General features: G+C 36.2%; 1 protein-coding gene across 2 annotated transcripts in view; it reads left to right on the forward strand.

Moving 5' to 3' along the window:
* NLK (nemo like kinase) overlaps positions 1-25,571 on the forward strand; it is a 157,002-nt gene that overhangs the window by 61,633 nt on the left and 69,798 nt on the right. For both annotated transcript variants that reach the window (XM_033184362.1, XM_033184361.1), the window contains exon 2: positions 19,755-19,884. In XM_033184362.1, the coding sequence (XP_033040253.1) occupies positions 19,755-19,884 (130 nt within the window). The remainder of the gene's footprint in view (positions 1-19,754; positions 19,885-25,571) is intronic.

A 25,571-nucleotide genomic window follows, 5' to 3' on the forward strand; every position in this document is an offset into this window, starting at 1 on the left:
ATTTTATCTGATTCTAATATAACCATTTTAGCCGCCTTATGCTTACATGCTATATTCTTTTTCATTTATTTACTTTTAACCTATCTGTATCTTTTGTTTAAAGTGTATCTCTTATAGGCAGCATATGATTGGGTATTGTTTCTTTGTCCGTTATGATAGTCTCTGCCTTTTAATTGGAAACTTAGTTTTTTAATTGTTAATGTAATTAGTGATGTATAGTAAGGTTTGGGTTTACCATTTTGTTGTTGTTGTTTTCTGTTGTTGCCTGCATTTTGTTTTTATGTTCCTCTTTTCCAGCCCTCTCACTGTTGGATTATTTGAGAAATTTTTTTTTGAGATAGAAAAGCTTATATTAACTAATCTTTTTAAGTGATCTGTAGACATTTACTGACAGTAATTGCTTTAATCAAACATTTTTTGGATATTGCTGACTCATATTAAAGTAGAAAAAAGTTTTTGGCCAGGCTTATATTAAAGTAGAAAAAAGTTTTTGGCAAGGCGCGGTGGCTCACGCCTGTAATCCCAGCACTTTGGGAGGACGAGGCTGGTGGATCACGAGGTCAGGAGATGGAGACCATCCTGGACAATATGATGAAACCTTGTCTCTACTGAAAATACAGAAATTAGCTGGACGTGGTGATGCGCACCTGTAGTCCCAGCTACTCAGGAGGTTGAGGCAGGAGAATCGCTTGAACCCGGGAGGCAGATGCTGCAATGAGCCAAGATCACAGCACTGCACTCTGGCCTGGCAACAGACCAAGACTCCATCTTAAAAAAAAAAAAAATAGCTTTTACCCCCTTCAGCTAGAAATATTTTATGTATTTGGGATATTTCTGAGTTCGGAGGGATGTGAAGAGGTTGCAAAAGAAATGTAGCAGACTTAGAAAGCCTAATGAATAAAAGTTCATTTATTATAGAGTCTGGCTTGCATTTTTTTCTTTGTAGTTTCTTCCATGGCACAGAAGTTTACTTCAGGGGGGCATCAGCTTTGTCTTGTTCCTCTTTATATATGTAGTACCTAGTGATGGCTAGTTAGATGCCCAGTAAAGGTATGTGGAAAGAGTAAATGGTTTGCAGGTGGCTATTGTGTCTGTCTTTCTGCTATAAAGCATTCATGTGAAGCAACTCTGCAATTTCTAACAACCTTTTGGTAGTAATTATCCCTTCCTATATATTTCCTTTCATTCTTCTGAGGGGGAAAAATGGCAAAAAAAAAAAAAAAAAAAGGTTGAGGCATGGTGGAGTGAAGGGAAATTTTGTTATATGTGGATCCTAGTCTGTTTCTTGCAACTTTGTATAGAATAATATGCTATCTGAGAGTAACAAGAATGAATCCTGTAGATTGTTGTCTGGAAGTATAGCTGAAGTTCCATAAGCCAGCCACCATTGATATTATGCATTACATACATTTTTACCATGATTTAAAATCTTTTTGCACTCAAACTTTCTAAGATTGTGCTTTACCCTTTTTTTTGAACTTTGGAGCTTTTGCAGTGTGACAAGTTTTGTTTGAAAGTTGTATTCATCCATATATATTTCTGTGTTTGCATATAAATACATGCAAATTTACAAAGCTGCTTCACATAGTCAATATATATTTAAGGTCGTAAAGATTCAATTAAGGGAACTTTTGTGTATGTGTATTTACAAATGAGATAAAGAATTTGGAAATATGCATAGATTTTAAGCTTTTTGTAGTTATCACAGTGGTAGGAAATTAATGTGTTAGTGATGAACTTTTGAAGCCAAGTTTTGAATACTTTAAAAAATCTAGTGTCTTCTTAAACTTAGGTGCGCTCCCTCTCTCTCTCTCTATAGTTTAAGGTCTGATTAAGGTTTGTAATTTGAAAACGTAAGAGATAGTGGCCAGTTACGTTAAAGTACCAAGATAAATAGTTTTAAAACTGGTAAGCTCTTTGAAAAATGTATTCTGACCACTTTACCTGCTAATTTTTTGACTCATACATTTATCATTTTCATTCCAGAGCTCTTTTTCAACTTCAAAGAAATTTCCCATTGACCCTTTGTCTAGTGATAAATATGTTTATTGCCTGATATTCATTTTATTGCATTATTCACTGAAATTCCTATATTCTTTAAGAACAGAGCAGGGATTTTGAGATGTGGTCGTGGAATAGAAGTATGTAAAATTCTTTTCCTTTTTGTTTTTTGAGATGGAGTCTTGCTCTGTCGCCCAGGCTGGAGTGCAGTGGCGCAATCTCGGCTCACTGCAACATCCGCCTTCTGGGTTCAAGCAATTCTCCTGCCTTAGCCTCCTGAATAGCTGGGATTACAGGCGCGCGCACCACTATGCCCAGCTAATTTTTGTTTTTTTAGTAGAGACGAGGTTTCACTATGTTGGTCAGGCTGGTCTAGAACTCCTGACCTCATGATCCACCCGCCTTGGCCTCCTGAAGTGCTGGGATTACAGGCGTGAGCCACTACACCCGGCCAGGTTTTAGTTATTTTTATTGGATGTTGTAAGTAGTAAATTCAGATAGACTTTTTTGGCAAGCACACTTGATGTTTTTTGCCCATATCACTTTGATGGTTAGTTTCATCCTTCTTACTGGGGAAACGGACAACAAGCAGACCAAGGCTCTCAAGAGATTAAAAAATGAGGATCCATGTGGAAGTAACTTGCAGTTATTTAGTAAAAGGGGATAATAGTATTGAAATGTTCTTACATGGAATGCTGTAGATTCAGGGAAAATTCCCTTTTCACCCCTGGGGTGGTATTTTGGTTATTATTAATAATAGCCAAAGAAAGAAACTAAGAACAAGTTGATGCTGTGCTGTCCTAGTTCTAAAGCCATTTTATGGTTTTCTTATGGCCACATTTCCCAAACTCCCACACTGAAACTGTTGCATTATTGAATCTCAGTTTTAGTTCTGTTTGACTCCCATTTTAGTTCTTTTGATTTAGTAGCCTTGCATTATTCAGGTGGTTTTCTGTTACGTGTTCAATTCCTCAGTAAGATGCCAGGCTGCAGACTATTTTCCTGTATTCAGCTACATTCTGCATGACTGTCTCTGATTACTACCTTGAATCTTCACCTTGGTTCAAGGTTTCTGTCACAGCTGAAGGGAAAGGAAATAGGTACCTTTTTTCACCCAGCACTGTCTTTTAAATTTATATCCCAAAGGTGGATTAAAAATGCTCCTAACCATGTAATATATACCTGAAATTCTAGCTGTGGTAAAACAGGTGACTTCTGTAACATGGCTCATGAGCTGTAGCAGAAGAAAATGTATCCCTCTTTACCTGAGATTTCGTAGTTTGTGTATATGTAGTTTGTGTGTATTTCATAGTTTGTGTACCAGTTTTTTTTTAATTGGTAGTATAAACTCTTAAAAATTGTTGTTTGATCCAAAGACTGGTGTACTTCAGATATAAACCTGTAATGGTGTTTTCATCTCCTTCCTCTAGTTAGCTGACTTTTCAAATGGGAGAAAATATGAATTCTTTTTCAGAGATTACCGATATAATTTGTTAGTAAAAAATTGATTTGGGAAAAAGTAAGTTTCATTCATCAGATAAACCCCTGTCAGTGTTTGAACAGTCAGTTCTTTCCCCCGCCCCTTCTTAGGTGAGCTCTAAAGAAGACCTGGTGATTCACTCATAGTTTGGCCACAGAAGAAAGCCTTTGTTATCTCTTGCTAGCAGCTTTTGAGCCTACCTCCATGTCTCCAGGTGGATCTGGAGTAGACATTGTTAGCTAATGATGATCACTTTACTCATTTAGAGTCGTTCTGCTCCCTGCATCATGCCAACAGGCTTCAGTGCCCAAAGCCAAGGCCACAGCCCTGTGTCAGACATTTTGTTTGCAATGTTTGATGTTGCTATTATGGGTGATTTATTTAATTTCCATTATTGCTCTGTTTACCATAATTAAAAATCAGGAGTAAATTGCAGTATTTGTCCCGTTGCATTTTTTCCAAATATGTTTCCCAAAAACTTATTCTGTATCTAAAGCATCCATGTTATGGTTGGAGAACCTAACATGAAATAGAATAATGATTTGAGTACCTCACTCTACATATTTTATTGAAAACATGCCTCAAGCAACATTAGTTTCTTCTATTTAGCTTTCAGAATAATTTTGCATATTTAGAACTTATCTTCAACTAAATAAATTCTTTTATACAGTGTGCTTTATTTATATGAACACTATAGCATTTCGATTTATATTACCATTTTATAATTTCAATTTGTATATAATGAATATAAATAAAATAGTCTAGAACTTCTTTTGTAAAATTGAGGTATATCTTATATACTGCTTCTTATATGCTAACAGATATATTCCTTATAACAGGAAAACAAAGAATGCACAAAAACCAATAAATAATAGAGCTGTATAGCAGAACACTTGAATAAGAGATAATATCTCACTATGAGAATTTCAGTTCAAATAAGCAAAAATTTAATTGCCTTCAGTAGTGTAATAAGATACAGTTTTAAGAGAATGAAATGGAAGTAGTAGGCCTGAGCACTTTGCTTTAGATGCACAGATTTGAATACACACCATTTCGTAGTAAATACTTTCGATGTAAATTTTACATACAGCATCCTCAGATTATGGTGCAATAAAATTGGAAATGAATAAGAAAACAGGTTTTCAACCAAATGAAAAAGAGAAATACATACTACAGTAAAACTATACTACTTGAAAGACATAAAAAATCCCCCTCACCAATTATCATGAGGCTGGCATAACTTAACTCATAATTTTGTTCAACTCTACATGCCAATTTCAACAAGAAAAAATAGAGTATACATAATGTACTGGTTAATCCCAAAAGGACCTAAGAAAAGAACAGAGTAAGATAGACAAAATTAAGATGAAAACTACTGAAATGAATAATTAAAAATTTTTTTTACTTTAGAAACTAGATTACAAAAATTAAAAACACTACACAACTGGGTATTTTGAATACACTAGTTGCAATAGGAAGCACAAGAATCCTATGGAATCACTGGTGAATATTTTTAAATATGTAATATGTATATCATAGGAATAGCTACTAAGCCAGGCACAGTGGCTCACGCCTATAATCCCAGCGCTTTGGGAGGCCGTGGTGGGCGGATCACCGGAGGTCAGGAGTTCAAGACCAGCCTGGCCAACATGGTGAAACCCCGTCTCTACTAAAAATACAAAAATTAGCTGGGCATGGTCGCAGCGCCTATAATCCCAGCTACTCGGGAGGAGAAATTGCTTGAACCTGGGAGGTGGAGGTTGCAGTGAGCCAGGACCATGCCCTTGCACTCCAGCCTGGGCAACAAGAGCGAAACTCTGTCTCAAAAAAAAAAAGGGAAAAGGGGAAAAAAAAGAAATAGCTACTAAACACTGAAGTAAATTGAAGTTTACCCAGTTTATTTTGTGAGGCAGACAGGTATGGTGCCTTCTAAGGTCAGAACATAAGATTGAAGGCAGGCTTGTTGATGAATATAGATGAAAAAACTCTAAAAATAATGTAAATAGAACACATATTAAAAGGTATCCAACAATTAAAAATAATATTCACCATGACCAAGTGAGATTTAGTATAGAAATTCAAGATTGGTTCAGTGTAAGTCAAACTATTAATATAATCCATTTCATTTCTAGGAAAAATAGTAAAATCAATTAAAACAATGTTCATTGACCTGGGATGGGATACTGTTCTAGGCACTGGAAGGATACAAAGAGACATATATCAGTAGAATCCTTGTGCGCTCAAGGATTTATAACCTAGTAAATTAAAAAAGAAAATTAGTGAAAATCATGATGTGCCCCAAATATTTGAAAATATCCTAAAAATGTCTTATAAAAATTAATAGACTGGGTGCGGTGGCTCACACCTGTAATCCCAGCACTCTGGGAGACCATGGTAGCTGGATCACTTGAGGTCAGGAGTTTGAGACCAGCCTGGCCAACATGGTGAAACCTCATCTCTGCTAAAAATACAAAAATTAGCTAGGTGTGGTGGCATGTGCCTATAGTTCCAGCTACTCAGGAGGCAAGAGAATCACTTGAATCCAGGAAGCAGAGGTTGTAGCCAAGATCACATCACTGTGCTCCCGCCTGGGCAACAGAGGGATACTCCGTCTTTTAACATACATTCCTGACAATTCAAAAAAGTATAAAGGAAATGTAAGGTTTTTCATATATATTTGTAACTAAGATTTAACATTAGCCTAAAAGGAAAAGTAAAGGCATCTTCTGTTAAAAAGTAAAATAGCGCTGCCTCATATCAAACGTTAGCTATTATATAAAAGTTAAGAAAACAAGGTACAGATATATGCAAGAAGGAAATTAAGCTATCAGAATTCAAATGATTGTTATATATCCTGAAAATCTGAAAAATTAAACAACATAATTGAATTTAGAAATGTTGCAAATTTTAAGTTAACAAAAGTAAAGCATGTCACTGTATTTTAACAATAGATAGTATAGCAACAAATATATAGCCGTTTACAATGACACACGTAAAATACTTTAACATAATGTTCTGTGTATATGTGAATACTAAAACTTTAATAGCAAGTATGAAATAAGTTTGAATAAATGGAAAGTTGTACCCTGGCTAGTGGGAAGGCCAGATGTATTAAAATCACATACTTACTATATATTAATTACTAGATTTAATATTTAACCAAAATACCAATATAATATCTTTAGAAGCCTTGATACCAGCAGCAACGTTACCTGAGAATCTCAATTCCCCACCCCAGACACAGGGAATCTATCTACGTTTTAAGATTTTTAGATTTCCAGGTGATTCCTGTTTGTTTAAATAAGTGGTTAATATGTGACCTATTTGGATGAATGGGAAAACTGTATATCAAAGGGGATAGAAGGAAACTGTACAGAATAAAATCAGAATAGTGTCTATAATATTGTAAACAGCTAATATTCTATGGTGATGATTTTTGTCCTAACAACTTTATTGAGGCATAATTCATATACCGTAAAATTTACCCATCATACGTATGTAATTCAGTGCCTTTTAGTTAATTTATGGTGTTATACAACCATCAGTACCACCCAATTTTAGAATATTTTCATCACCCCAAAGACTTGCTCATTAATAGTAACCCACTCCCAACCCCAGGCAACCACTGAAATGTTCTGTCTCTACACATTTGTTTTTTCCAAGAATTTCTTGTAAGTGATATAATATATTATGTAGTCTTTTGTGTTTGGCTTCTTTCACTTAGCATAATGTTTTTGAGGTTTATCCATGTGGTAATAAAGTTTGTTCTGTTGTATAGATGTATCATAGTTTGTTTATGCATTCACTAGGTAATGGATTTAACACTTTTCAGTTTTTGACTATTATGAATAATGCTGCTATGAATATTTACATATAAGTCTTTGTGTGGACTTAAGTTTTCATTTCCCCTGCGTAGACACCTAAGAGTGGAGTTGCAGGGTCGTGGTAAGTTTATGTTTAATTTTTTAAGATGCAGCCAAACTGTTTTCCAAGGTAGATGTGCCATTGTACAGTCTTACCAGTAATGTAAAAGGGTTCCAATTTTGATTGGGATTACATTGAATCTATAAGTCACTATGAGGAGAATTGTCATCTTAACACCATTGAGTTTTCTAATCCATGAATATGAAGTGTTCCTTTATTTAAATCTTCTCTAATTTATCTCAGCAATGTTTTGTAGTTTGCATTCTATGTCTTACACTTCTTTTTAAAATTTATTCTTTAAGTATTTTATTCCTTATGATTCTGTTGTGAATGGAATTGTTTTCTTAAGTTCATCTTTAGATTATTTATTGCTTATATATATATATCTTGGAATATTTTCATTTGGACTTATTTTTGAAGGATAGGCTCTTTTTAGTCAGATACAGAAGTTTTGCTTTCTCCACTAAAATATGGCATTCCACTGCCTTCTGACTTCCATTATTTCTGATGAGAAGTCAGTCATTTATCATATTGTTATTTTTCGCTTGCTATTTTTGGAGTTTTTCTTTGACTTGAATTGATGTTTGACTATGAAGTGTCTGGGTGTGTATCTCTTTGTGTCTATCCTACTTGGGGGTTTTTTTTGTTTTTTTTACAACTTTTTGGATCTGTAGATTATTTTTCATCAAATTTGGAAATATTTCAACCATCATTTCTTTTTCTTCAAATACTTGTTCTGCCTCTTTCTCGCTCCTTTCCTCCTGATATTCCCATTGCATGCATGTTGGTACCCTCAGTGTTATTGCATAGATCTCTGAGGTTTTGTTCATTTTCTCAAACTTTTTTCTTCGTTTCTCATACGTACTTTTCAAATCTAGAATTTGATTTTGTTCTATTTTTGTAGTTTCTACTTCTGTGTTGATATTCCCTGTTGAGTCATTGTCACTGTATTTTAATTTCTTAAACAGGTCTCCTTTAATTCTTTGAGCATATTTATGATAGCTAGTTTGGGAGTCTTTTTCTGAGTAGGACATCTGAACCCACTCAGAAACAGTTTCTGTTTGTTCGTTTGTTTGTTTTTTTGATCTATTGCCCAGGCTGGAGTGTAGTGGCGCAATCTCAGCTCACTGCAACCTCTGCCTCCCGGGTTCAAGTGATTCTCCTGCTTCAGCCTCCCAAGTAACTGGGATTACAGATGCATGCCACCATGCCTGGCTAATTTTTTTTGTTTGTTCCTAGTAGAGACGAAGTTTCACCATGTTGGCCAGGCTGGTCTTAATCTCCTGATCTCAGGAGATCTGCCCACCTTGGCCTCCCAAAGTTCTGGGATTACAGGCAATAGCTACCGTGCCTGTCCAGAAACAGTTTTTATTGACTGCTTTTTTCCCCTGAGTATGGGACACATTTTCCTGTTTCTTTACATGTCGTGGAATGTTTTTGCTAAAAGCTGGACATATTAGATAATACAGCGTAACAGCTCTGGTTCTGATTTTCCTCACCCCTGACAGTTGTCATTATTGTTATTATATATATTTGCTTATTCTTAAATGACACGTGCAGACTTAATGTGCAGAATCTCTCTCCCCACTGAGGTGCAGCCAACTCGGGTCTCTGTTCAGTTTTGGGTTTTTTTTTAATTTTTAGCCTAGCTTTCTTGGAGTCCTGCTTGTGTCTGCATAGCTGAGTGGTTGGCTATTGGTTAAAGGTGCTCAAGCATTTTGAGCTAGTAAGGCTTATACCTTTTGGGTGTGTGTGTGTGTGTGTGTGTGTGTGTGTGTGTGTTAGGAGAGCATGTAGTTTTCAAATTTGCCCAGCTTTTATTTTCTGCTGAGCCCTCTCAGTTTTTCCTTACATGCAGGAAGCCTCTCAGTCAGCAAGAGATCTATGGAGAGTCCAGGCTCTCTCCAATCTCCTCTGGACATATATTCAGCCATCAGTTAGCCAGGACTGTGTGGGGAGTTTAGCCCCCCTCTGTGGCTCTCTCATTTCCAGAATCTGCTTATTAAATTTCTGGATTTCTGATAGTCTGCCCTTCTTCTCAACCAGGACAGCAGCCTTTGAATAACAGAGTATAGGCTTTCTCTGTTCTTTTCTAGTTGGGTTTAATGCTTTGACCCCACAATGCTACCGGGTGTGGATTTTTTGCCCTCGCCTTCAAATCATGTTAGCTCCCTGCGACAATGAAGCTGCTGGGTTTTGTAGCCAGCCTTGCCCGGGAACTATTAGATGTACTGGTGCTTGGATAGGGTGTGGCAGGGGTGGGGTAAGAAGCAACCCCTAGCTGTGACTCCTCTTACACAAATTGCAGCAGTTTTTTGTAAAAACACTTAAATTTGTCATTTGACTTTGGCCATTTTCTGGAGTCCCAAAATGGCTGTTTTTGACACTTTCGTCTAGTTTTATAGTTGTTTTGAGGGGAAAGGATTTGCTGACCTCTTCAGTTTGCCACAGCTGGAAGTCCTGCCTCCTGTTTTGTTTTGTTTTTGTAATATTTTTGGGTTTGGTTATTTTTAACAGGCTAACTGAAAACCTGAAACACATCTATATGTTGTAGCTGCTTCAGCGTTTTGCTTCACAATGGAAGAAGTTAGGAGATTGTGATTAGCTTAGGGGTGGGGCTGTAGTCCTAAATTTGCTGACAGCACTTTCCTGTGGAATGCTTCCTAATAATGTTTTCTAGTGTAATGATGAAGAAAATGTTTATTTTTTTAAGCAAGCAGATTCCTTTGGAATTCTACTACAACATAAAAAAGACATTATAGTATACTCCTTTCTACAGAATGAATTTGGCACAGGGAAAGAAGTGACAAAGTTCTTTGGGCTGGTATAGATGTATATCTGTATGAAAAATAATGGAAAGACTCATCCTTTTAAAAAGTTACTCATTATACAAGTTTAAGCTAAAATACTTTTTATGTGCTAGAAAATTAAGCCGGGCAGTTTGCCTTTTTAAAAAATCTTTCTAATTTAGTAACACACATACACAAAATAAAATGTATAACTCAGTGGCGTATCACAAAGTGCACACTTCTATAACCACCATTCAAGTGAGATACAGGACATCACCAGTACCCAGAAGTCCCCTGTGCCTTCTGGATCCATATCCCAAGAGAGGATTCTTGGATCTCACACAAGAAAAAATTCGGGGCAAGTCCATAAAGTGAAAGCAAGTTTACTTAAGTAAAGGAATAAAAGAATGGCTACTCCATAGGTAGAGCAGCCCTGAGGGCTGCTGGTTGCCCATTTTTATGATTATTTCCTGATTATATGCTAAACAAAGGATGGATTATTTATGCCTCCCCTTTTTAAGCCATATAGGGTAACTTCTTGGTGTTGCCATGGCATTTGTAAACTGTCTTGGCGCTAGTGGGAGTGTCTTTTAGCATGCTAATGTATTATAATTCCAGAGGTCACTCATCACCATCTTGGTTTTGGTGGATTTTAGCTGGCTGCTTTACTGCAACTTGTTATACCAGCAAGGTCTTTATGACTTGTATCTTGTGCTGACTTCCTATCTCATCCTGTGACTCAGAATGCCTTAACTTCCTGGGAATGCAGCCCAGTAGGTCTCAGCCTCATTTTACCCACCCCTTACTCAAGATGGAGTTGCTCTGGTTCAAACGCCTCTGACACTGTACCATCGTTGTCCTCTCCTCCTAAGATAATCACTATCCTAACTTTTATGCTAACTACTTCCTTTCCCAGCAGTTTCTGTCTCCTAAGTGTGCATCCCTAAACATTATAGTTTAACTTTGCCTTATTTTAAAAAATATTATGGAAATGGTATCTTGTAGTATGTATTTATTGTGACTGATTTCTTTTGTTCAAAATTATGTTTGTAAGATTTGTCTATGTTGTTGCATATAGCAGTAGTTTAATTGCTGGAGAGTATTCCATTGTTTGAATATACTACAATTTGTATACTGTATATTATATATTAAACATTCTGTTTGTGGATATTTAAGCTATTTCCAGTTTTAAGGGTATTACAAATATTGCTGCTCTGAATATGCTTGCATGTGTCTTAATGTATAGATATGCATATTCCTTTTGGTTGTATACCTAGGAGTCAAATTGCCAGGTCATAGTGTATATATATTTTTGACTTAATAGATAATGTCAACTTGTTTTCCAAAGTAATTATAACAGTTTACCCTCCTAAACTATAAGAATTTCCATTGCTCTTCATCTTAACAAAACATTTGCTATTGTTAGACTTTAAAAATATTGATTTGTAGGATTCTGTATACATCTGGATAAGAGCCCTTCGTTCCTTATAAGTGTTGCGGGCATCTTCTCCTATGTGACATGCATTTTTACTCTCTTAACAATGTAGTTACGAAAAGACGTTCTTGGTTTTAAAGTAGTCAAATATATCAATATTTTCCAGTGTGATTAGTGCTTTTTGTGTTCAACAGATAAAATCTTTCCCTGCCTTAATATCATATTCTTCTATATGTTATCTTCTAAAAGTGATGTGATTTTGATTTTCACATTTATATCTACATCCTACCTGGAATTCATTTTTGTGTATAGTGTGAAGTAGGTTTGGAGGTTCATCTTATTTTTCCATGTGGATATTTCATGGTTCCAATAACATAGATTGAAAAGATACTATATCTGACAGGGTTCGATCAGGAGAAAGAAACCACACCAGTTATTTAAACAGAGTTTAATATGGGAAAAAATTTTAATTAAGTATAAAGTTGTCAAGTAGATAATTAAAATGCAAGAAGAAAACACATAAGATATCACAAAAGTAGTGGTTTCCACCCCACAGCAGGAAGAATAAAGGGAAGAGGTTGGAATTATTAAATTTAGAACCCCATGATGTCTGAGGAGAGGATACTGGCTCACTGATGCTGGTATCTGGCATGGAAGATGTGGTGAGGCTAGTTCTGCAAGTTTTGGCAGAACTATAAATTGATTTCAGCTACTGCTATAAGAAGGTACTATTACTGGGAGTGAAGAAGTATTGCTTGGGTGTCACAGAAACAAGAAACAGACAGGAAGCCCATAGGAGGAGCAAGTCCCTTCTTCCTCCTCCCGCCTTGCAGTCTCCCTCTACAACCTTCTGTTGGCAGAGCCTAACATGGAGCCAGTTGGCAAAACCAAAATGTGGTTTGTAGAGTTTAGCCCCACAGCATTATAGAGCAGTGTTTAGGTGGATGGGTTTGAAGCTGAGAGAGAAGAGCTTAATAACTGACACAACCTTCCTGTCTCCACTGCTCTGCAGAGCCAACTTTTTGGTAAGTCAAGTGTTCATATAGGCGATAGTCTCTATTTCATCTATCTTTGTACCAAAATTACACTATGTAAATTATTGTAGCTTTATTATGTCTTCATACCTAGTAGAGCAATTTTTCAAAACCGACCTATCCTTCTTCAAGTGTTTGAGCTGTCCTTAGAACACTTGAATTTATAGAAAAACTTTAAAACTACTTCATCTATCCCCCCCATCAATTTGGGGGGAACTAAAAATGTTACAATGTTGAGTCCATGAATATGATATATCTTTCCTTTTATTCTTTAATTTTGCTCTGTAATATTTTTTAAATATCTTATATAGAAGTCTTGTGTAGCATCTGTTAGCTTTAATCCCAGATATTACATATTTTAATATTATAAATAGTATTTTTTGTAAATTTCATTTTATTATTTTTATTTTGAAAATTTCAAACTTACATTATTTTCCATTTGTATAATTAGACCCCATTATACCCACCACCTAGATTCAGTATTTAACAAGATCTGCTTCATTTGTTTCAACTATTATTTTTATTGTTGCTGAAGTATTTTAAAACAAATCCTAGATCTCATGTCATTTCACCTGTTTATACTTATAAGTATGCATCTCTAGAAAATACGGACATATTATTTATAACTAATTCTAAGCTGTATTCACATGTCCTCATTTATATTTTTAAAATTTTTTATTTTATGTATACAGAGCTAACATGGTTTCTTTCATTGAGTGGATGCCTTGGATAATTCATTCAACAAAGATCATTTAGTCCAACGAAACCTATATCCTTCACGTACTGATGCAAACACTGGCAGCACCTATTGAGGCCAGGTTTCACGATCAGACCATGCTGGTTTGAGCAGATGCAACAAGTGTGAGAACCCCGGCCAGATTTTCATGGGTGGCTCCAGTAGAGCTACTGGTGACCCATCTTGCTTTCAGGAGTGCAACCAGGCAAAGGGCCTCTTTTATTTCAAAAATGTTTTTTACTGTTGATATGTTCAATTTGCTTTTAACTTCAGGCATATTGTTCACATTTTGTATTAAGTAATTATTAAAATATTAGCCATTAAAATATTAAAGTATGCTCTATGACAATTCAGAACAAAGTTTTCTGATGTGAGCTTTATTTCTAAATTCATTAAGATTTTTGACATCTGCAAAGCCACACTGTCACAAACCTACCATGTGAATAAAACTGTCTTTTTCTTTCAAATGTTTTCTATCCTTACATAAACCTAATGCGCAACAAAAATTGCCATTTGTTAAATATAAATTTTTTTCTGGTCCTCAATGTTCCTATTACTGAACACATATCTTTCAGGAAGTAATCAGTGAGATTAAAAGTAAGTGCATTTTTGTGTGACATATTTTTAGTTTTACTTGCCCTTTGTAACCTCTTCTTGCCTAGACAAAGTTGTTAAAATGCAAGAGGGAGATGTAGTTGTGAATTATTTTCATTTGTGGCTTTGCCTAGAAGCCTTTCCTTCATTGTTTCTACTGGTTTTCCTCCCCATGCAATATTCGTAGGTCTGTTTCTAAGCAAGGACTGTGACTAGTGGGCCATGAAAACTACCTAGACTTGGCAGACTGGGCTATATCATGTTCACCCTCTAACATGAGAAAATCCGGCATGGCAATTTTCCTGCAGGCAGTTCAATACTCCTCGTAGACATATTGAACAGTGACTGAGGAGGAAGTCTCTGTATCTCCCCAGCATCTACAGTATGGATGGAACTAATTAATTCATGATCTAAAAAGCAATTAAATATTCCCAAGACCACAAGAATTATCATAAAATGATTTAGCTACATTTTAACTTACCCAGTATTATTGGTGGGGACTGAAAGGGTCTTAAGAGTTAGGTTTCACTCACTAGTACTAAGTACTTGAAAATAAATATGACAGCTTGATGCTGGATGGCTTACCTGTTCCTTATCCTTCCTCCATTATCAGCACCTTCAGGTGTCTCACTACAGATCAGAATGGCCCAGTGCTGTCTTATCTGCTGAGATCTTTGCTATTTTTAGTTCATTAAACACAGAGTTAGAGGATGTTTAAGTTCTTATTTAACTCTTTGAGTCAAATATAGATATTTTGCTGCTCGAAATATTATTTGCTCCTCCTAATATTGAATAATATTAGGAGGATATGAAGAAAAGAATGAACTGTTTCTCAGCCTTGGTTTATCTGTTGGTATAAGGCCTTTTTTCTTTGTAATACAAATTAGCAAATTTGGGAATCATTTTATATATCCTGATAAATTGGAAAAGGATCTCTTTCTTAATGCATACAGCTAACCCAACAATTACCAAACTTGGATAAACAAACAAATGAGAAAAGAACTCGGCTAATAGGATACATTAAATATAGAAGATGAGAATCCATTTTTTATTTATGTGTTTTGGGTGGGGGAAAAGCCTAGAAAGATTTCTTCTAAATTGTGTACAACTCGATAAATGTGGTGAAGTGCACACAAATTATAGCCTGTTAAAATTGCGATTAGAAAGACCAGTGAGAAATAAAAATAAATTTGTTATTCCATAATTTACTACATAAATTTCTTGTGTATCCTTGAACATAAAACAAGGACCAAGGTACAAATAGGATACATTTCCTAGACTTGTTTGTTGTCAAAAATTTTGCCTCAGTTTGCTATTGTTTTCTGAAACAGACTTAATACAAGTAAAACTAAGGAAATGAATTTCAAAATAAATGTGAAGGCAATAATCTAAATATTTAGAGTTTAGTTAGGAGGTTCTGTTACTGAGCTATGTACTGTATTGGTGTAGTTGACATATTGTAGTATGTATAGCAAGAAATGGAGGATTGCTGATTACAACTTTATGTGAATAGAATTAGAAGAACCTGATTTTCTTAAACCAAGTTGAAGCACTTTTTAAGTTATATTATGTATCTGCTTTGAATAGCTAAAAACATGTATCAGAAACATGAACTTTAAAACTGCTAAAACATGGATGATTCTTCACATAAAAATGAAAGAGAAACATAATTTCTTGGAGATTCTTGCTGTCTAGTTTAAAGATGTTTTAAGAGACATTTTAGTGGCTGAGAAAGTATTCCCAGTAATAAGTTTCACTTTTGTTTCATTACAACTTTTCTGCTTGTCAGTAATTTAAGCAGATTTGTGGCAGTGTTCAGTCTTCTGGGATTAAGAAAACTCAACAAAATGACCACAACAGATCTAAAATGCTTCCTGTTTTATTATTGTACTCTTTTGATCAATTCCATATCTCTCTGAAAAATGACTTGTGGATTCTTCTGGCTTTTTAAAAACCAGTTGAATTTGTGAGGACAAAGAAGTATTGATAAACTCTGGACAGGTGTAAGGAAGGATTCTTTCTCATGACTCTTAAACGTGCTGTTTGAAGTATAAATTTAAGACTTAGAAAGTAAACTCCTGTTAGTAAAACTTGACTGTTTAAGAAGGGAATCAGATGAAATGACAGATGCACTGTCTTATTTAAGGCATCCAGTGTTTAGCAGAGAAAGTAACTGCCCCAGAATTGTAGGTATAAGGATGGCTCCTTTTTTTTCTGAAATGAAGAAACTTATCCTAAGTGTTGTTCATTATCTCTACATCTGGAGCTTCATTAGCAAGTGCTGTTAGAATAACCAGGGTATTGCAGCAGCAGAGAAACTAAGCGCCTCAAGCCTTTGAGTAACAAAGAAAATAAAAGAATTCCTGTATAACATGCCTCCACACTTATGTGTGTTCTGTGGTACTGTTTGTGCTGAACCAAAGCATCTGCTACCTCAAGTTAAGAGAGAACAAACTCAACATGGCATGAAATTACTGCACTGCCATTCACATTCATTCGAGTTATATTGTTGCCAGCTACAGGCATGACTGGCTTTTGCATGAATAATAAAATGCTGCTTTGTGAATTTTACTTTAAAACATTACAAGACACAGTACTCACCTTGAGCCTGTGTCAAGTGTTTTCAGGAGTGGGTTTATCTCCTTTAGTGGCTTTTCTAACCATAATAGGGTGACCAGTAAGTAGTAGTCAGAAGTCAGGAAGAAGTATTGTATGAGGCCTTTGGAAAGGGCATTGTGTTAAATCAGTTTACCTCATGTTTAAAAACTAGTATTTATTGTGCCCGGCTAACTGTTAAAGATATTAAAATTATTGTCATTTGGCAACCATCGTAATAATTGATTCCGACAAAAATCGTGAATGGATACTAAAGTTAATGGATCAAAGTTCAGTGAGGAATAGGATATTTACACAGTTACAAAGGGAAAAAAATAGTAACTTCATAGTGGAGAAACCTGGCAGACACCTCATTCAAGTGATAAGTAATGAGACATATTGACATTATATGCTTCCTGAGATGATGCACTGAGAAAGCATCAGTTCTTTGTTGTTTCTGTCGAAAATGGGTAATCTGAATCTAGCTATGAGAAAACACCAAACCCAAATTAAGGGCTAGTCTTCAAGGTAACTGGCCTGGTCTGTATATTTCAAAAATGGCAGTCATGAAAGACATGCCAAATAACTTCTAGATTAGAGAAGACCAAAGAGACGTGACAGTTGAATACAATGTGTTATCTGAAGTTTTCCCTTTTTCGTGTTTCATTGACATTTTTCTCTTCTAGTAGCTAGATACTGAAGTAGTATATTTAAACAGAAAAAAAAGTACGACTAATAGTTTGAATATAGCAATATATCAGTGTCCCCTCCTATTTTCTAGTTTATGTGGATTTTAATCAGTATTGCAGATTTGGCTGGGGTGTGTGTGTGCGTGTGTGTGTGTGTGTGTGTGTGTGTATGTGTGTGTGTGTATGTGAGATACAGGGTCTCACTGTGTTGCCTAGGCTGGTCTAGAACTCCTGGCCCCAAGTGATCCTCCTGTCTCATCCTCAGCCTCCCAAAGTGCTGGGATTAACAGTGGTGAGCCACTGCACCCTGCCTGGGTTGGTATTTTTTAAGCAACAGTCATGAATGTTAGGTCTCCCGGCCTACTTGAGTTACATATGAAGCTATTGAAAACTCACAATTGCCTGTAGTCCCAGCTACTCAGAGGGCTGAGGTAGGAAGACTACTTGAGCCCAAGAGTTCCAGGCTGCAGTGATCCATATTTGTGCCACTGCACTCCAGCCAGGGTGACGGTGAGACCCTGTCTCTAAAAAATAATGATAATAGATAATACTTGTTTTATCAAAATTTTGGCCAATGGAAGAAAGTGAAGCCATCGTGTTCTTAAAAAATACTAGAATACTCAATAGAAATAGCACCATGTTAAGGAAAAAAAAATACTAGAATACATAATTTCAGAGTTTCATGAGCACTTAGAAAAGGAAGTAGTGATCACTAAAATGAATCCATAAAGAAGTTTGATTTGGTTTTTAGACAGATATGTAGATAATAGGAATTTTTGTTTTCAGGAAAGCAATTTGATGAGTGTCTGATTTCCTGAGTGATTGTAGTTCATTGAATGAGTAACTGAATATCCATACCCAAGATTAATGATTGAATGTCAGTCTTGTTGATGATTTCTAGTATTGTATCTGTTGCAGAGATCTATTCTCAGTCCTATTCTAAACTTTAATTAATAACTTAGAAAGAGACATTAATGCCACATGAATCAATTTTTTTTTTCGCTTTTTTAAAATACAGACAGAGTCTTGCTGTATTGCCCAGGCTGGTCTCAAACTCCTGATCTCAGGCAGTCCTCCTGCCTCAGCCTCCCAGAGTGCTGGGGACACAGGCATGAGCCACTGAGCCCAGCCTCGAATTTTAAAATGACACAAATTTAGGAGGAATAAATACTCAGAGCATTGGATGATCAGAACAGGGGCTGAACGAATAATAGCTGAAAATGTTAGGCAGGAATCTAGCCAAAGAAATTGGACAGAAATAAATTCTGCCAGAACAACCAGTCTTAGTATGATAGGTAGAAGGAAAAAAAAAAGCTCTAGGTTAGTTAATTCATGGAAAATCAATTTGCCAAATGACCAATTGGCCATGTATACTCAATTTATTGGTATTTATTTTTTCTTTCTTTTTTTTTGAGACAGAGTCTCATTCTGTCGCCCAGGCTAGAGTGCAGTCAAGAAATTTTGGCTCACTGCAACCTCCACCTCCAGGTTCAAGCGATTCTTACGCCTCAGCCTCCCAAGTAGCTGGGATTACAGGCACCCGCCACCACACCCAGCTAATTTTAGTATTTTTGGTAGAGACTGAGTTTCACCATGTTGGCCAGGCTGGTCTCAAACTCCTGGCCTCAAGTGATCCACCCATCTTGGCCTCCCAAAATACAAGGATTACAGGCGTGAGCCACTGAGCCTGGCCTGATAGTCTTTTAACTATTTGGTTAATATGTATCAACTGGGTTCAGTCAAAAAAACAGAAACCACATTCCTGTTTCAAACATAGGGAAATATAATACAGGAAATTGGTTATATAGGTGTTAGAAGGCTAAAAGGAGCAGGTAGAGGGGGACATAGTTGTTAAAGAGATAGTAACTACAAGAAGCAACTACCACACTAAGAGCTAGGAAATAAAAGGAATGAAGTTATCATTACTTGGGAGCTAGAGGGATCCCTAAGCTGGCACCCAGACTTCTAAGGAGGGGACATTGTTCAAGTGCTACTTATATTGAAATCCGTATTACTAAAAGATGTTCATATACATAAGATATCAAAATATTTAAATTGTGTTTGAACATGTCTTCCCTCTCAATGTAGTTCTGAAAATAAAGCATAAAACTAGTTTAACTTTTATCAAATTAATGTTATCTATGCTGCTTCTGTATGTTTGTTTTTTCCTGTCTTTAAAATGGCTTTACCACTAATACCATAAAGTGACTTCAGAAAGAGTAAGTGTTTATATAAATTTAGACAGGGAATTTGTTTTTTAAAGCATGGCAGATGACTTGGGTGACCAAACATTCTCTTTAATTGTAAGTCTGTACTTTTTTATCTTTCTCACTGACACCTTAAGCTTCATTAAGTGGACTTAATGTTGAGTGTTTTAAGATAAAGATATTGTCATGATCTGAAACATTGGAAAACAAGGTGTGGAACTGATTTCTCTGTTTTTTTTTTTCCCCCTTCCCCAAATACTGCTTCTTTAGGTCAGTAACAGATCCAAGAGATGGAAAGAGAGTAGCACTCAAAAAGATGCCCAACGTCTTCCAGAATCTGGTCTCTTGCAAAAGGGTCTTCCGGGAATTGAAGATGTTGTGTTTTTTTAAGCATGATAATGTAAGTGAAATTGGTATTTGGGGGAAACTATTTCCTAAGCCTCCTGCATTCAATTAGTAAAGAGCAAATGAGAGTTTAAAAGGGCACCTATAAGTAAAATTTGGAAATTGGCTACAGTTTTATGCCAAAATGTGAAAAGAAATAAGCGCACCAGTGAGGTTATAGGAGAATACTTATTGTTAGGTTTTCAATTCATGCATTCTTATTGGAAGAGATGCACACACACAGAGTTTTCTAAGCTGTAGTCTTTCAGTGCTTTGCTTTCCTTTTATATATACTCTTTATGTCTTTCTATGACTGTCTTAAATTTTCACTATTGAGATTAGTGGTTTTCAACCTTAGCATATTAGACACACCTGGGGAGTCCATTTTATGAGCATTTTATTTGAAGGTTTGAAAATTACACTATGAATTATATGACATGCACAAGCTCTAAACCTCAAATCAGGAGTTTCACATTGGCTTCTGGAATGTGGTGTGCACTCTCATTTGTCAATCTGAATGTCTTTTTTAATTCTAAGAATACAAGCTATTAAATATGTTTAAAGCCCATAGAAAAGGAACATGTATTTGTAGGGAAAATAGGTTATTAATAGAAACCACAACCAAGGTTTTTATTGAGGTGCTTGGAAACCTGAGACAAATTGGACCCTTTTTGTGACTGAACAATGAGCAAGTGTAAGTGAATTCAAGTGAATTCTAAGATTGATTGATTGACAGATAAATATTGATTGATGCAAAGCAAATATTGATATTTAGCCAAGGAATAATACTAATATTCAACACAAAAATAGAGTGTAGTGATTTATGTAGTGAGTGATTTAAGTGGAAATAATTGGCCCTTGATTTTAAGTGCTCTATCTTTATCTCGTAATATTTTAAATCAGAGATTAAGTTAGAGATGTGGGAAACAGTTTCTCCTTTAAAAACAGTACATCCCTTAAGTTAACATAGGCTAGCTTATTTTTGGCTGTATTTAGAGATGTGAAGACTTACAGACAAATAGACTCGTTGTGTTTTGACAGAGCTTCCCTTCAACTAATCCTGAATTAAAAATTTGATACATGTAAAATTTACCTGGAGGTTGCCAGCATTAGAATATGTTTTCATTTTCATGTGAAAAGAAAAACTGCCTCAAATTCTTTATATAATACTCAACCTATGCTCTTTTAATTGCCATAATAAAAACTTATCAGAAAAAAAAATTATGATTTCTTATGAGTCTGAGTGCTTATTTGCACAAAAAACTTGAGAACTTTGGCCAAAAGTTTGGTCTCACTTAAGAAGCAAATTTGCAAAAGTTTGAGGTATTTGTTAAAACTGGAGTACTAAACTTACCGTATGGTTTACTCGAAGCTCCTTGGTTTGACATATTTCATTTTATTGATTATTCCTCTTGAAATTCTCTTGCCTTAATTTTTTTTAAAGGGTATTGCTGTGTTTTAGTCAATTGGAACTGCCTTGCAATGTGCTTGTTTTAATACATTTCAAAATACCACTTGAAGCCGGGGACAATGGCTGCATCTGTAATCCTAGCTACTTAGAAGGCTGAGGTGGTAGGATCACTTGAGTCCAGGAGTTCAAGACCAGCCTGGACAACGTAACGAGACTTCATCTCTAAAGAAGAAAATTTTTTAAATTAGCTGGGTGTGGTGGCACAGATCTGTAGTCTCAGCTATTTGGGAGGCTGAAGCAGGAGGATCACTTGAGCCGGGAATTCAAGGTTGCAGTGAGTTATGATCACCCCTGCACTTCAGTCTGGGTACAGAGCAGGACTCCATCTCTAAAAGAAAAACCACAACACAAAACAAAATACCACTTGAGTTACTATTTTACTACCAATTCCTCAGATTTTAGAAATAATTTAGAATAATGTCTAGTTCTTTATTTCTTGACCTTACCTTAGTGTGTCACTTCAGTATCAAAGAGTGCAGACCTTCTTTTGTTGTCAGAGACTCAAGTAAAGGTATCCATGATGAAGAAACATCTCAAGGGTGGCATCAGAAATTTGCTTACTAAGGGCCGGGTGCAGTGGCTCATGCTTGTAATCCCAGCACTTTGGGAGGCCAGGGCAGCTGAATCTTTTGAGTCCAGGAGTTCAAGACCAGCCTGGGCAACGTTGCAAAACCCTGTCTCTACAAAAAATAAAAAATTAGCTGGGTTCGGTGGCACACGCCTATAGTCCCAGCTACTCAGGAGGCTGAGGTGGGAGGATCACTTGAGCCTGTGAGGCAGAGGTTGCAGTGAGCCAAGATCACGACACTGCCTGGGCACAGAGCGAGATACCATCTCAAAAAAAAAAAGAAAAAAAAGAATTTGCTTACTAAGGGCCGGGTGCAGTGGCTCATGCTTGTAATCCCAGCACTTTGGGAGGCCAGGGCAGCTGAATCTTTTGAGTCCAGGAGTTCAAGACCAGCCTGGGCAACGTTGCAAAACCCTGTCTCTACAAAAAATAAAAAATTAGCTGGGTTCGGTGGCACACGCCTATAGTCCCAGCTACTCAGGAGGCTGAGGTGGGAGGATCACTTGAGCCTGTGAGGCAGAGGTTGCAGTGAGCCAAGATCACGACACTGCCTGGGCACAGAGCGAGATACCATCTCAAAAAAAAAAAGAAAAAAAAGAAATTTGCTTACTAATGATGTCAATGGCTTACTATATTCAGACCAACCTTGGCCTCTTCTATAAAGGAGGGGTGGTATAATAAACTGCTGTTTGTCTAGTTGGTATTTTTGCTCAAGACTCATTCCTAATAACTAATTAAGTTACAAAGACAGTGTCAAAGGGAGCAGTGTAAGAAAAATAAACTGAATTTGTGGAAATCCCACCAATTAAAACATACAAGCAATTCTAATATAGTTTCTAAGAGCTGTGCTTTAAAGTCAGAACTAGGTTTGAATTTTGGTTCTACTGTTTTTTACTGTTGCATCTTGGACGTTAACTTCTCCAAGCTTTAAGTTTTTTCATTTTTGAAGCAGGCATGGTAAAAGCAGAAATAACTGTATATGATTGTTGCAGAAATTAAATTTTTTTAATGCATATAAATCTGCTCAACACACACACAACCACTATTTGGAGCTGCTGAGCTCTATCATAGAAGAGTGCCTGTGACATCTGTGAAAGTGTTTAAAAGTGAGGCACATAGTTGAAGATGGCACAGCACCATTATTTTATATATAATGGATCTCTGCTATCTCTGAGATCTATTTCCAAAAGGATCTCAGGGCCAGCATACCTAGTATGTGTGGAATGCCAGTCTAAGAGACAACTGGTATTTGATCTAGTTAAGGCAGCAAATGTTTATTTATTGTGTCCTATGTAAGGAGTGCAGTGCTAGGTCATGTGGAAGATACAATAAAGACTTAAAACACTTCCTTTTTGAAGAGGTGTGTTTAATATTGCTGTGTGTCAGGAGATATGCTAGATGCTTTACATATATTAATTAATTTACTCCTTAAAAATCTTGTCAGATAGAGCTTGTTAACCTTACTTTGTGGAGGAGGAACCAAAGGCTTGGAGTTACGTAACTTGCCCAACGTTAAGGTGGCACAGACTGGACTGTAAATCTGTCTTGCTGTAGAACCCATATTCATTAATTCAGTAAATATTTGTTATGCACATCCTATATGCCTAAACTACATTAGCTTCTGGTGTCTTTATCTTCAAATAGTTGAAATTATTTTCATAATGTGATAACTACTATGATAAAAGTACTATGGGAGTGTTGCCTCCCTGGTTAAACATTAAGCCAGGACAGCTGTGTGCATAGCAAAGCTCTGGACAACCAAAACCTAGAAATGTATTCAAAGATTCCCTGGAGAGGGGTGCCTTAAAACACAGATTGGTGGTTCTTACCTTACACCTACTAAGTTGTAATCTCTGGGATTGAGGCCCAGGTATCTGTGATTTTTTAAAGCTTCTCAGGTGTCAGGCAAGTACCATAATATTAAGAAGAGAGAAAAATTGTTGTGAACTTAGAAACTCAAAGATGCGTCAAACACAGAGAAGAAAAATCTTAATATGAGCCTTTTGAGAACAAGATCTGATTGAAGCAGAAAGGAATGTCATGACAAAAATGGCATTTAGAAAGATTTTGGTCATTGTAGGAAGGTTGGATTTTAATTTGGATGGCTTTTTATGTGTCAAAGAATAGTAACAAAGCCTGAGAGGCTTTGGATTTTCTTTTGAAAGGAAACTTCAAAGTCACTGTATCAAATTCATTGATTTCAGGTGATCTGACTGAATTTTTACACACATACACACACACATCTGAGTAGCTACTTCGCCATCTTGAAGAACACATTCACCTTGATGAAGTAACTTCGGAAACAGAAATGGATTTAGCTTTCTAAAAATTGGTGTTTAGGCTTATTACTAGTATCTATCTGAGCTTTTGTAAAATCTGGCAGAATCTTCTGTCTACCCACCTATGCATTTGTGCTTGTGTGTATATACATGCATAGTTATCATATGATCAGCAGGGAAGGTGATGATTTAGGTTTTTTGGATCTTTGAGATGAAAGCTATGAATCCTCTCAGAAAAATGCACATATATACAATTTTAATGTCATTTTAGGCTTTCATTTGTCCTCTAAAGCCCATTTAGAGCCCCCTTAGGGTCTGTTGATTCCTGCCAAGAGCCCCTGTGACACAAGTCTTGGATGTTTTTCTTGTCTTTAGACAGTAACACTAAGTACACAGTAGGCAGCCATTCTACTTGAAGAGTGAGTGAGTGAGTGAATGAAAGTGACACAAAAAAAGAAATCTAAGGGCCTGGAATGATAACTTCTGTGATCTCTCTCTTGGGGTTACTTTTTGTTGTCCTAGCTCTGGAGTGCTCCAGAGAGGGCTAGAATGAGACAAAGAAACTTCATTCATTTTCCTTTGTATAGTCTGACCTAACTCATACAACACCCCTTTGGGTTCATAAGTAGGTTACAGAATCATACAATATGGGAAAAACTGATATGGCGTATCTCTTAATACAGACATGCTGTTCAGACATTGGTAATACTAAGTGCTAACTAATAATAACTGTTGTGCTGCTAAGGAGTTGGAAAAAGCAAAGGATGCTCTAGGGGTATGTTACTTTTCAAGGAATTTGGTTTTGTTTGCTGTGTGCCTAAAGTTTGTGGTTCTGGGCAGATTACTGTCACATTTAAAATAATACAGTCTCCCACGTTCATGGATTGGAAGACTCAATGTGATTGATAGGTCTTTTCTTCGCTTGTAGAGCTATACATTTTAGTGTAATCTTAATCACAGTCCCAGCAGGGTTTTGTGTCTATATGTGGATGGAAATTGACAAATATCCTAAAACTTATGGAAATGCAAAAGATCTAAAATAGCCCAGACAATCTTAAAGAAGTTAAATCAAGTTAGAAATTCATACTACCAGGTATTGAGACTGTTGTCCGATATTGAGACTGAATCCAAGGAGCAACAGAAACAGAAAGTTTGTAAACTGGCATACCACATACATGTTCACCTGATTTGCAAGAGAGGTGCCACTATAATCCAGTGGGGAATGGATGACCATTTCAATAAACAGTTCTGAGTCCATGAGATATCCATATTTAAAAAATTAACCTTAGCCATATACCATATACATAAATTAATGCAAAATGGATCATACACTTAAATATGAAAGGTAAAATAATAAAACTCCTAGAATAAAACATAGGCAAATA

This window comes from Trachypithecus francoisi, unplaced genomic scaffold (genome assembly GCF_009764315.1).
Source record: "Trachypithecus francoisi isolate TF-2019V2 unplaced genomic scaffold, Tfra_2.0 Lachesis_group20, whole genome shotgun sequence".
NCBI classification, from domain to species: Eukaryota; Metazoa; Chordata; class Mammalia; order Primates; family Cercopithecidae; genus Trachypithecus; species Trachypithecus francoisi.